Source organism: Panthera tigris, chromosome B1 (assembly GCF_018350195.1).
Source record: "Panthera tigris isolate Pti1 chromosome B1, P.tigris_Pti1_mat1.1, whole genome shotgun sequence".
NCBI lineage: Eukaryota > Metazoa > Chordata > Mammalia > Carnivora > Felidae > Panthera > Panthera tigris.
Window position 1 is genome coordinate 137,254,095 of NC_056663.1, and position 12,671 is coordinate 137,266,765.

The 12,671-nt window shown below is 42.0% G+C and overlaps 1 protein-coding gene across 6 annotated transcripts in view; it reads right to left on the bottom strand.

Annotated features, from left to right (window-relative positions):
* LOC102971441 (vesicle-associated membrane protein 8-like) overlaps positions 1–2,157 on the bottom strand; it is a 47,974-nt gene extending 45,817 nt beyond the window's left edge. For 4 of the 6 annotated variants that reach the window (XM_042984307.1, XM_007074772.2, XM_007074771.3 and 1 more), the window contains exon 1: positions 1,993–2,102. In XM_042984307.1, coding sequence (XP_042840241.1) covers positions 1,993–2,070 — 78 coding nt within the window. In that variant the 5' untranslated portion in view covers positions 2,071–2,102. Of the gene's footprint in view, positions 1–1,992; positions 2,103–2,139 lie in introns of those variants that run through there. The other 2 variants (XM_042984309.1, XM_042984308.1) reach the window with 2 other exon arrangements.
* Positions 2,158–12,671: the final 10,514 nt, after the last annotated feature.

Genomic DNA, 12,671 nt, shown 5'->3' on the forward strand with positions numbered 1-12,671 from the left:
GTTCTCTGTCTCTATATTCAGACTCCTCCATTCCCTGAGAGAAAGAAGACATTCCTCTGTCCCAAGACTCACATCTCCACTGCTATGCTGGATTCCATTCCGTTGAGCTCCTTCAGGGCTTACCGTACTAACAACCTCCTCCTCTCTTAGATCTTCAACCTTTTCTCCTTCCCATTAGCCTACATACATTGAGAATCTTCCCTGTTTTGAAACATGAGGCCCCTTCCTGGATCACACTTCCTCAGCTTTCACTCTGTCTCCCTCCCTTTCTAAATTCTCATAAAGATGGTCTAACTACACTCACCCTACTTCCTCATCTCCCAATCAGTTGGCCCAAAGCAGCCTGGCTTCCGCCTCTACCACTTCTTCCAAACTGCTAACTATGTGGTCACCAATCACCTGCTGATTGTAGAGTTCTAGGAGTACCTTTTAGATCTTGTTCAACTTCTTTGGGGTATAAAACATTCTTGTAACTCTCTTCCCTTGGCTTTCAGGACACCACTGCCCTCATTTGGTGTCCCACTTGTCTATTTTGCTCCTGAACAGTGTTCTGCCTTTTGGTCCTTTTCTCTCCTCACTCACATACTTTTCTTTTCCACCCCCTTCTACTATCCTCAACTGTTAGCCCTGACCCTCTGAGGGCTACCCTGTTGGACATTCTTCGACTTAAATCTTTTTGGAATAAGGTGGATAAGGAAGTACATAAATAGATTGGCGTCTTCAAACAGGCAACAAAATCCAACCTGTCTCAAACTGTACTCTCTTCTCCTACATTCCCTCTGACTTCCTCCCTCACAATCCTGCTCCTCCATCTGTAGTTTCAATCTCGTTTAATGCCACCTAAGAAAAAAATTTAACGAATCATCACATTGTACACCTTAAATTTACACACTGTCATACGTGAATTATGGCTCAGTAATTGTGGGGGAAAAATATTAAAAAAAACAAAAACAAAGAAAAAAATGGAGAATCACCTTGGCATGACCCTATTCTCTTAGTTTTACAAAGTCTCTAGGATCTGCCCCCTCCTTCCCATTTGCACTGTCATTCGTCCTTACCTCAGGCCCTTCAAACTCCTAGAGAACAATACCATCCTAACTGGTTCTTTCCCCTTCAATCCACCTTCCATATTGTAACTAGACCAAATTTTGTGGAAGATGAATCAGATCCTGCTATTAATGAATTTAATTGCTCAACAGGTTCCCCTGCGATAAGAAAACAAACTAAATATAGGACTCTTCCTTAACTAACCTCTGCCGGCTTTCTTGACCTCATCTTTAGCCCTTACATACTGTGACCCTGTGCTCTAGCCACACTGAGGTTCTTGAGGTTCCCCCAACACACTATGCTGTTCCCTCTGAATGCAGGAGTCCCCATTTCCCTTTCCCGTCCCAGGCTAACACTAACTCTCAGAAGGCTTCTACGCCAAGCACCCTAATATCACCTCCGCTGTGGTCAGCAAGCGGCCACCCATCCTGAGTGCTACAGACGCAATCCCGACCTATCTCCGCTGGCAGACTTTTTACACTGTAGGACAAACTGTATATAGCCCATGGTCATAAAGAGACAACGAGCTCATCAATGGGCAACTCCGGGTCCCGTTTTCTCTTCAAATAACACCTTTACCAAATAACACATGTTCAATAAGTGTGTTTTGAACTGCAAGTCATTTCTCCGCAGGGGAGAGAAAATCTTTTTAAGGGTCTCCGGAATTGCAGCAGCACTTGGCTACTCATCGCTGCCAAATGGGTCGCGCGCACCACCAACCCCAACCCCCAGGCGGCGCACGTGTGGCTCCGCAGTTCGGAAGCGCGCCGGCGCTCGCCCGGGATTCACCACCTCCCAGAAGCAGGCCTTTCTCGGGGCGGTGTCTCTCGTCCCCAGTGCCGGCTCCCAGCCGCCCGGCAGCGCAGCGTCCTGAGGGGCGGACCCGGCAGGCGCCACCCTTGAAGTGCGGAACCTGCCAAGGCGGAGGTCCGGACCCAGGGGTACCTGATAGGAGCCGCCAGTCAGGGACAGCTCCGCTAGGACCGCTCGGCCATTAGCAATACAGCTGTAGGTGATCGTCATGGCGGGCGGGCCAGTTAAAAAAAAGGCTCCCGCCGCACCTAACCGCCCGACACAGCCTCGGGGCCGTACCTGGGGCGGGGATCCGGGCGGTGCTTGCGCAGGCGCGAGGAGCGATCGATTGGCGAGGAGGGTGGCGGGGCCGTCCCTGGTCTGGGCAGAGCCTATGAGGAGACGGGGGCGGGGTTTCGTAAAAAGCGGGCTTTGGGTGAGTGAAAAGTTTCTCCTTCGTCGTTATCCTCAACATCTTTTGGTGAGAGCCAGTTTACTTCACAGTACTTACCTACCTATGATTCATTCACAGTCTACGACGTGTAAAGTATAGCCCTTGACTTAAAATACACCAACTCAGCAAGTATTTGTTGAAACCCCACAGTGCAGGCCCTGGCCCCTGGCGTTGGGAGTTCGTACTCTGCAGGTGGTTACAGAGGCATAGGCAGGCAGACGCCAACCTCAAGTGGCATGTGTGTGCCGCGGTGGAAAGATAAACTGAGTTGCAGAAGCTGGAGTGAAGGCAGCTAATCGTCCTTGGCAGAGGGAGCAAAGCTTCCCGTGTCCTTCTGATTTAGGAGGGGTTGATATTCTCTAAGTGGGGATGGATAGGACAGTGTTAACAGAGGGAACAGCTTCTGTAAAGGGTTTAGAGTGGCACGTGGGTTTAGGGAATGCATATGAGTGAGTGTGGTAGGGTTGGGCAGGAGGTGAGAGGGTAGGAGTGGTAGAATGACTTGTTATTCTAGATCTTGAGTTCCCTGACAAGACTTTTTTAAAATATAAGCTTAAGAGAAGGTCATATATTTTCATTAGCAGGTTGTCGTGGTGGAGTGAAAAGAAGTTAGACAAACTTGGATTAAATATAGGCATTGTTCCCACCCCCACCTCCTGTCATTTGGAGGACCGGGGAACTCTTGATCTTGGGGTCATGAGTTTGAGCCCCACGTGGGGTGTAGAGATTACTTAAGTAAAAAAAAAAAAAAAAAAAAAAAAGTTAAAATAGGCATGGTTATTTACTCTGTGCCTTTATTGTAACTTAGCCTTTCTGAGACTCAGTTTCCTAATCTATAAAATGGGGAAAGTCATCAAGTTTAAGTAATTAGGCAAAATACTCAGCATACCGTAGATAAGCAATTGCACCCTTAGTGTGATAAATACATTAATGAGAATTACTTTCTTGCTCCCAGTGGTATAACTTTAAAGGAAAAACAATCGATGTCCTTCTGGGGTGATTGGCAGAGGTGAAGACAGGTAATCAATTGAGCTTATTTTAACCCAGTGCAGTCAGATTGGATTTGACAAGGAGGTAGCAAAACTTGTCTGGACTGTAGCTCCTGAGGAAAATGCTTTGTTGAATCATGTATACTCCTATATAAAGGAAATCTTGAATCAGTGTGTCTTATCAGCTTAGAGAGAATGTCTTGTGTTACAGGTGGGGGTCACTGAATTAAAAGCATTGGTCACATTATTTGTATGTAGGAACATGAAATACATTAATTCTGAGGTAATCATTGGAATATTTGTTTTGTTTTTTAAGATTTTATTGTTAAGCCATCTCCACACCTACCAACGTGGGGCTAGAACTCACAAGGATCACTCGCTCTACCGACTGAGCCAGTCAGGTGCCCCTTGTTGGAATATTCTTGCTTACAGTAAAAATAAGCTGAATAAACTTGGCCAAATTGCAGCACCCCTTGTGTTTGGTAAGTGGTGGAGCCAAAAGAGACTGGGCAATGAAGTCATGAGCTGTAGTAATGACAACATGCATCTGGTAGTTGAAAGGGTGTATATGGGGCCTTCCTCATCCCAGTCTCACCTTGTCCCATTGAAACAATCCCGTAAAGCAAGTGTGATGGGTTCAGTTTGCACAAGCCACAAATTCAGGCCCACAGAAATGCCAAATGTAAATTATAATACAACTCTATCTTTCTTTGAGCCCCATTTTACCTGATATCTGAGGCTTAATCTAGTCAATGCCAGGTTTCCTCATTCAACTACAGATTTACTTCTTCCCTTCTTTCTATCCAGGGTAGGGGTGGCATCTGTGTGTGTGTGAGGGCCTTGGTGGTGGGGGAGACCTGAGTCGTGATAGTCGTCTCTTTAAGGTGGCTCCTGCTGCTAACGTTTGTTTTCTGTCTCGGGTCATCAGTTCACACACTGCACTGGGAAACTCAAGGCCCCTTCAGCCACTCTGGTTGTCTCTCAGCCACTTTTGTAGCCCTCCTGGGGCGAGGAAAACTTTCCCCTGCTCCCTCATGCCATTCTGAGGTGGTGGGAGGCTTGAGAGGCTGTCTCGGGCCTCTGGCCAACACACCATGCTGCCACCCCTCCGGTCATGCTGTCGTCGTGTTGTCATTCTGTCGTCATGTGGGAAGCAGCTCTTGGACCTGTCTCACCTGGGAAGCAAGCCCTTGGGTCCCCAATTAACTGAGAGCTTTCTCATCACCACACTCCCTCACCCCTCACCTTCCAGTGGGGACTCTAGCTAATTGGATTGCTTCCTTCGGACTCTGTCCTCTTCCAGCCTGTGGAAACTCCAGCAAGTTTAGGTGGGGAACCTCCTACCACCCAGGGCATTCTTCCCAATTTATGGCATTAATGTTGGCTTCTGCTGCCTAAAACTTTTCGTATACTCTCTCTTCAGGGAGTTTCCAAAACCTATTTTGAAACTTTAAGAACTGAGAATCTTTTCCTTCTTCCCCTGCTCTTCCACCTCTGCCCCTTCTCCTCCTCCATTTTCTTTGTTCTCTATTTTTATGCAGAGAATAACAGAATGAAAAGCAACAGGTAATATGAAACATCACCGGCATTTTTGTCTTTCCCTTGATAGTTTGACAAAACCTTGAGGGTGGAGCAGAGTGGGTGGTGAGAAGCTGGATCCGTGGGAAGGAGAAATCAGACATTCACTATTGTCCTTTTTTTTTTTTTTTTTTAAATATTTAAGTGTTTATTTTGGGGGGAGGGGAAGTGAGAGACGGAGGGAGGGAGAGAGAGAGAGGGAAAACGAGTAGGGGAGGGGCAGAGAGAGAGGGAGACACAGAATCCAAAGCAGGCTCCAGGCTCTGAGCTGTCAGCACAGAGCCTGAAGCGGAGCTCGAACTCACCAAACGCGAGTTCATGACCTGAGCAGAAGTTGGATGCTTAATCGACTGAGCCACCCACGCACCCCCACTATTGTTCATTTCTTTTAAAACAAGCTTTTAGACTTTATGACTACTGTCATTGACTAGTGAACCTACTGCCATTGCTTTTTACAGATTATCTTCTCAGATGGAAAAGTCACTAGTTTTTAAATTATCCAATTTCTTAGGTCACCGAGGAGTTTGTAAATATTCCATAAGCTGGAGACTATCAAGCACTCATTAATTCCGGATTATTATTTAGTAATGAAATTCTCCTCTAAAGGATTTATTCCTCTTTTACTTCTTGCTCTTCAAAATGAGAATATTTATATATTTTTTCTTGCAGTATGTAATTACTGTAGAAATTCAAATGATATGGCAGTAAAAGTCTTTCTATTTTTACCAAACCATAAAAAACTCACTGTAATAATCTAATTTATATTCCACTGTTTTGATGCATTTTTATATTTAACATTAGTGATACATGCATACTGTTTTTTCCAAAATCTGTTTTTTGTTTTGTTTTTTAAAGAATATTTTAAAAATTGTTTTTATTATTTATTTATTTATTTTGAGAGAGACAGAGTGTGAGCAGGGAAGGTGCAGAGAGAGAGGGAGACATAGAATCTGAAACAGGCTCCAGGCTCTGAGTCAGCACAGAGCCCAACGTGGGACTTGAATTCACAAATCACAAGATCGTGACCTGAGCCGAAGTCAGACGCTTACCTGACTGAACCACCCAGGCGCCCCTGTTTTGTTCTTAAATCCATAACATGTTGCTTTCTTTGACCATCACATATATTTCAAATATTTTCTTCTGAGATTTATCATTTCCTTTTTCTTTCTGGTGCCTATTCTTTTGCAGACATTTTTGTTTTTTGTTTCTTACTTAGTTAAACATAATGTGTTTTATTATGATGTTGGAACTTAGACAGGGCTTCCTTTCCTGTTCCCATATGAAAATATTTCCTTAATTTTCTTCTGTTACTTTTGTTTGTTTTAATGGTTAAGTCTTTAATCTACCTGAGATTTGTTTCTTTGTCTCTTGTGAGGTAAAAATTTATGTTTTTCCAAAGGTACAGCCAGTTGTTTCAGGCCACTTACTTGAAACGCACTTTTGCCATAAACTAAATTCTTCCACAACATTGTTTATTGGATTTTAGAGTTGACATACATGTCCTTTTCTGTGCTGATATCACAGTGATTCAATAACTGTAGCTCAAAATGCTTTAAATTTCACAGATTGGAAAGAATTAATATATTTGCAATATTTAATATTCCTATCAGGAACATGGGTTGACTTTCTATTTATTCTTTATTATAGCTTCCTGTAAGAGCTCTATGAGTTTCTTCATAAAGGCTTGACAGATTTTTTTGTGTGTTTATTCTAGGGTATTTGACTATTCTTGTTTATAGACTTTGTTCCTCATTTTGACTTAAAACTGGCAGTTTGTGGCAATAATAATAATAATAGTAATAATTATTATTATTTAAGTAGGCTCCCTGCTCAACATGGGGTTTGAACTCCCAACCCTGAGATTAAAAGTCCCATGCTCTACCAACTGAGCCAGCCAGGTGCCCCTGTTTCTGGCATGTAGAACATCTCTTGGCCATGATGCAGTTTTATCGAGTGCAACAGCCAAGAAATAATTCTTGAGATGTATGGTGCAACTTAGTAAGTTTATTTAAGTTGCATGAGGATGGGAGTCATGGGCAGAAAGGGCTGCACTTTTGCTGAATGAAGCTGGTGGTTATATGCTCAGTGCTCTAGGGGGAGGGGATATGCAGCGAGTATTAAATCATAAATATCTTCTTTGAATTTCTACTCATGAAACTACTTTCATAAAATTTCTCTGTTGCTTATCATTCATTTTGGTGTTAACTATCAGTGAGATACACAAGCAGTCATGAATCCCTTTCAGGATGTAGCAACCAGCACGTATTTGATCCTTGTCAGAACTATGTGGGCTATAGGTCAACATTCGGGGCTAAAGGTAAACATTTTTCTGCTTCTATCCTTCACCAACCATATTTAATTTATTTACATATAACCACTGCTCTGTTGTATTGTAAACTCCTTAAGGCCAGGAGCCTCATGCACGGCACATAGATCATGTCAATAGTAGGATACTATTGCTGACTCTCATATTAGGCTTTCCATTATATTTAGCAGCTAAGTGGAGGGGAACCTCAGGTAGCAATGACATTTGTGGAAACTGGATGATGATTGAAGACAGTGTAGTGGAAGGAGATTGAAGGGACTTTGGAGTCAAGCAGACCTGGATTGTAATGCTGACTTTACCACTTTCTAGTTGTGTACTCTTGGTGTCTTTGAACCTCGGTTTCTTTCTTAGGCTCATCTCTGAACTTAATTCAGAAAATGAATTAACATACCTAAAGCATATGGTGACTGGCCCCAGGAGGTGTTTCAGTGTGGATGGCTGTTATGACCATTATGAGTCCATATTGTCATGGAACGAAATCAATAAGATACACGTTTAAGAAAGCACAGCCAGGCATATACGAGTTGCCTCTTAATAGATTCAGTGAACATATTCGAATCATAATTCAAGGCACATGATACAGAAGTTTTCCAGAATTCTTCCTTTTGACAGATGTGTTATGTGTTGGCTTCTCCTCTGTAATAAATTTCCTGAGAACAGAGGTCAAGTATTACCGATCTTTTTATCTCTAGCCCCTCACGCAGTGGTGGACACAATTTAGGTGGCTGCGTTTCCTAGTATGAAGTACAGTAATTTATTTAACCATTCTTCGCCTACCTTTATTTTTTGTTGTTGTTGTTAATACAAAAGATGTTGGATTCTCATCTTTGCTAGGAAGTGTAGCCAGGTTTAAGAGAGGGTATGTAGATGGCAAACATCTCTGCAGGACACCCAAATGTAACTATTATATTATAGTTGGTTTTAAATCTAATTGCTGTGTCAGGGCCAGCAGAGGGAGCACAGAGCACAGCTTTGAAAGACAGTGCAGCTGTACTGGGGAAGAATGAAAAAGGCTACTCAGGACTTTTACAGAGGAAGGAAATGACAGCTAGGAAGAAGGTCATTCCTTACTTTGGTTCTTTTCTGCCTTGCTTTCTTTTGTAACTCATTCAGGCCCTGACAGGCCTGTTCTCATCTTTTCTTTTGCCCCTTGCTCAGCAGATTTTCATAACCCTTCCCTTCCCTCTAGTTAATTACACAGGAAGACCCACAAGTGCAATCATGTTCTCCAAGCTGGTTTCCCTTTTAGGCAGCTTCGTTACTTAGTTCAGATTCAGGGATGGACATTGGTGTGGGTCCCAGAGAAACACTGAAGAACCCAGGTGCCTTGATTCACAATTCCCACTGAATAAAGCCACTTGGTGGTGGTGGTGGTGGTGGGGTGGTACTGAAAGGGCTGAGTTGAATTCTTCTCTGCATGAGGAATTGAAGAGGTAAGTGAGGACTGGACAGAATGGTTATAGGGAGTGGGGTTCCTAGAGAGTAGAGAAAATGTTACTTCCTGCTTTATTGTCTTGCATAAGCAGATTTATGACAGGTGCAGAACCACATGTGACATGTCAACAACCACAAAGAAGCTAATATAGGCCAGTGTTTCTCATTTTTTTCTCTGAAAATACAAGGATGTTAATAGACATGTGAGGATAAGATCTATGATCAAGTAACTGTGGAAACTGCATTAAAAAAATTGAACAGATTTCTCTACTGTGGAAGTTCTTAGATCCTTTAGCAGACTAATAAATATGCTTTGTGAATCTCTGGCAAAAGGATATTATATGCATGTGGGATTTCCCAAACTTGTATGGACTGAACATTTTTAACAGATGGCATCTATGGGATGAGTATTTTATGAATCCCATTTTGGAAAGTGCTGAAATAGACTTGTCTAATGTTCAGGAAATTAGGCAATTACTCCAATGAGATACAGTCACGAAGAACTTTCAAAAGGGCACTGTTTTCTTCAAAGATCTCCTTTGACTTCCCATTCCCACTGAAGGGGGGTGTGGAGGAATGAGTTAAGTAGTTAATGAAGGAATAGCAGAATCTCAAGTGGGACTTTCTGAAGTCTCTCGTGTCCCTCCCCCCACCCTCCTGCGAGAGATTCTCACCACCTCATCCCCGTATTTGAGGATCTCTTGAATTGTGCCCACTACTGTAACTGGGAGTGATCGTATCTCTCAGGTGTATTGGAGGAGATAAAATGGTTGTGAACTATTCTCCTACAAGTCAAGTACAAAATTCTCTGCCTGTTGTTTAATGGTTTCTATTGTATTTCCCAGCCCCAGTATCTCCCAACTTTAACCTTCTTCTTCTCCCCATTAATTGCCACCATAGCCAAGTTAATCTGCTCACTGATCTGAGATCATATTATGCTAATTCTGGGCTTGAAGCTTCTGTTCACATAATTTTCCTCACATTCTCCTAATTCTTCTTCTATCCTTTGAAATCCAGCTGAAGACCTTCAGAGTAGTGTACCAGCTACACCACTTATTTTTTTTACATTAGGGGTTTCAGCCATTAATCGAATACAGCTAATTCTTTGTTAACAAGCCTGTTGGGTTTCAAAAGTTAACAAGTTGATTGTTTGGAATGTAGAGCACTTTTCTCTGCAGAAATATTGTAACTGAGTCAAGGTGTATTTGAAATAGAAATAGTAGAAAACAATCTTTAGTAATTAAACAAAATAGCAACTCTAGTGATTAAACAAAACAGGGAATCAATAAGATTGAATTAGCTCACTCCCATTTATCTTGGTGCTGGTGTTTAAGGAAGAGCAGGTTTAATTAAAGGAGGATAGAGAGGTGTTGGAAATTAGTGGATATTCTGAATGGGCCTTATGGGGCAATTTCACAGGCTTTTTGTTATGTCTTTATTACTTCACAACTCCTAACTCTGCATGTCCATGATGCTGGTGTCTGGCTGTTAGTGCTTTTGTACTTAGCCATGGTTTGGATTATTTTTGGCTTAAAAAAGGTTATGAGAGAATGTCAGCAAAAATGGCAGAAAAAAGGACCTTCAAAAATTTTCCTCTTCATAAGGGCAATGATAAAAAGACAAACTCTTTGGAATTCATTTTATAACATATATATTTGTTGAATCACTGTGTTATATAGCTGAAACTAATATATGTCACCTATACTTAAAAAAAACTTCAGAATTGGGGCACCTGGGTGGCTCATTTGGTTGGGTGACCGACTTCGGCTCAGGTCATGATCTCACAGTTCATGAGTTGGAGCCCCGTGTTGGGCTCTGCTGACAGCTCAGAGCCTGGAGCCTACTTCAGGTTCTGTGTCTCCCCTCTCTCTACCCCTCCCCTGCTCACACTCTGTGTCTCTCTGTCTCTCAATAATAAATAAACATTAAAAAAACAAAAAACAAAAAAACCCCTTCAGAATTAAAATTTCAGAACTCTAGAAATTAACCAAAGGCTTATTTGGTTAACCCAAGGATCCAACCCAAGAATCATTTACTCAAGAAAAGTGTCTGAATCTTAGTAAGAATGGTGGGCTCTGTGGCATTATAACTTACCCTAACCCCACCACCCACTTTCCAGTTATGTAGTAGCCTTAAAAAATAACATCCCACATTCCTGGGGCAGCTTGGCAGCCACCAGAGAGGGCAGAATGAATTTGGAACTCTTTCAAAGTCCCATTCTCATAAAATTGTCATTATCTGATCTGTCTAGTGCTTCTCTGGAAGAGTTCACTTACAAGGCTGACTCAAAACTCAGTGCTAAAAACTACCCACCCCCCCACCGCCCCCAGCAGGGAACATTGCCAGAAAACAATTACAGGCAAGGGTTTTAACTTGTAGATGCTTATATGATGGATAACAGTTGAGCAAACAATAGACTAACCAAAAGCTTAAAAGGAATAGCTGGTGAATGCACTGTCCATAAGGGCTTTGAAAAACTTGGACATATACCTGGTAATCTAGAAGGCTGTGTTACATGGAAGAGCTCTGAGCATGCTTGGGAAAGATGTGAGAAGGCCCTAAGCTGTCCTGTCTGATTGACCCTAAAATTTTATGCAAGTGGGAAGTGAAGGCTGAGTTTGAAAGACATGCTCCAACACTACACCGAACTACTCACGGCAAAGCCTGGGAGATTTATTAGTTCCAGGTGTTTAAGGATATTTCTGGCCAATCATTAGTTGACCAATTAGCTGACTAAGTAGGGACGCTAACATAACAAAGAATGTAGACTTTACAAAATTAGTTCAGAAAAGTCACTAAACAAACAACTAAGTATAGCAAGTGGCAACATTAAACTCTGAAGGTAGGGGTGGTGGATCTGACTGTCAGAGTTGTCACATTGTATTATTTTAAATGTCTGTTTTTTTAAAAAATTTTAAATGTTTATTTGTTTATGAGAGAGAGAGAGCGCTCATGCAAGTGGGGGATGGGTAGAGAGAGGGGGACAGAAGATCTGAAGCAGGCTCCACAGTGACATCAGCAAGCCTGATTCAGGGCTTGAACTCATGAACTGCAAGATCATGACCTGAGCCAAAGTCAGACACTCAACCAGTTGAGCCACCCAGGCACCCCTTAAATGTCTAGTTCTTATCAAAAAAATCGTGAGACATACGCATAAACAAGAAAATATGCTCCATAAGAGGAAAAAAGTAATCAATAGAAGTCATTCCTAAGGAATCCCAGATGTTGGACTTACAAGACACAGATTTTAAATCAGCTGTTTTAGATATTCCAAAGAACTAAAGCAAACCCTATCTAAAGAATTAATGTATAATAGTGACATTTCAACAAATAGATAATATCAATACAGAGATAGGATTTATGCAAAGGAAACAGATATAAACTCTGGAGTTTAAAGTATAAAAACTGAAATGAAAAAAAATCACTACAGGAGCTCAACAATAGTTGAACAGGCAGAAAAAAGAAATAGGGAATTTGAAGATGGATATATTGATATTATTCATTCTGGGAAACAGAATGAAAGAAGAATGATCAAAAGTGAATAAAGCCTTACAAACCAGTGGGACACCAACAAATGTTACCAACATAAGCATAATGGAAATACCAGAGGAGAGGAGAGCAAGAAAAGGGCAGAAAAAATACGTGAAGAAATAATGGTTGAAAACTTCACAACTTTGATGAAAGATATTCATCTAAACACCCAGGAAGTTCAGAAAACTCCACATAGGGTAAACTCAAAGGGATTCACTCCTAAACATGGTGTAATCAAACTGTTGAAATCTGAAGGCAAAGATAGAATCTTGAAAAGGGGGGTACCTGAGTGGCTCAGTCGGTTAAGAGTCTGACTTTGGCTCAAGTCATGATCTCATGGTTTGTGAGTCCAATCCCTGCATTGGGCTTCATGCTGGCAGTGCTGAGCCTGCTTGGGATTCTCACTCTCACCTCTCTCAATCTGCCCCTCTCCTGCTTGTGCTTTCTCTCTCTCTCTCAAAATAAATAAATAAACTTAAAAAAAGAATCTTGAAAATAGCAAGAGAGAAGGATTCATTAC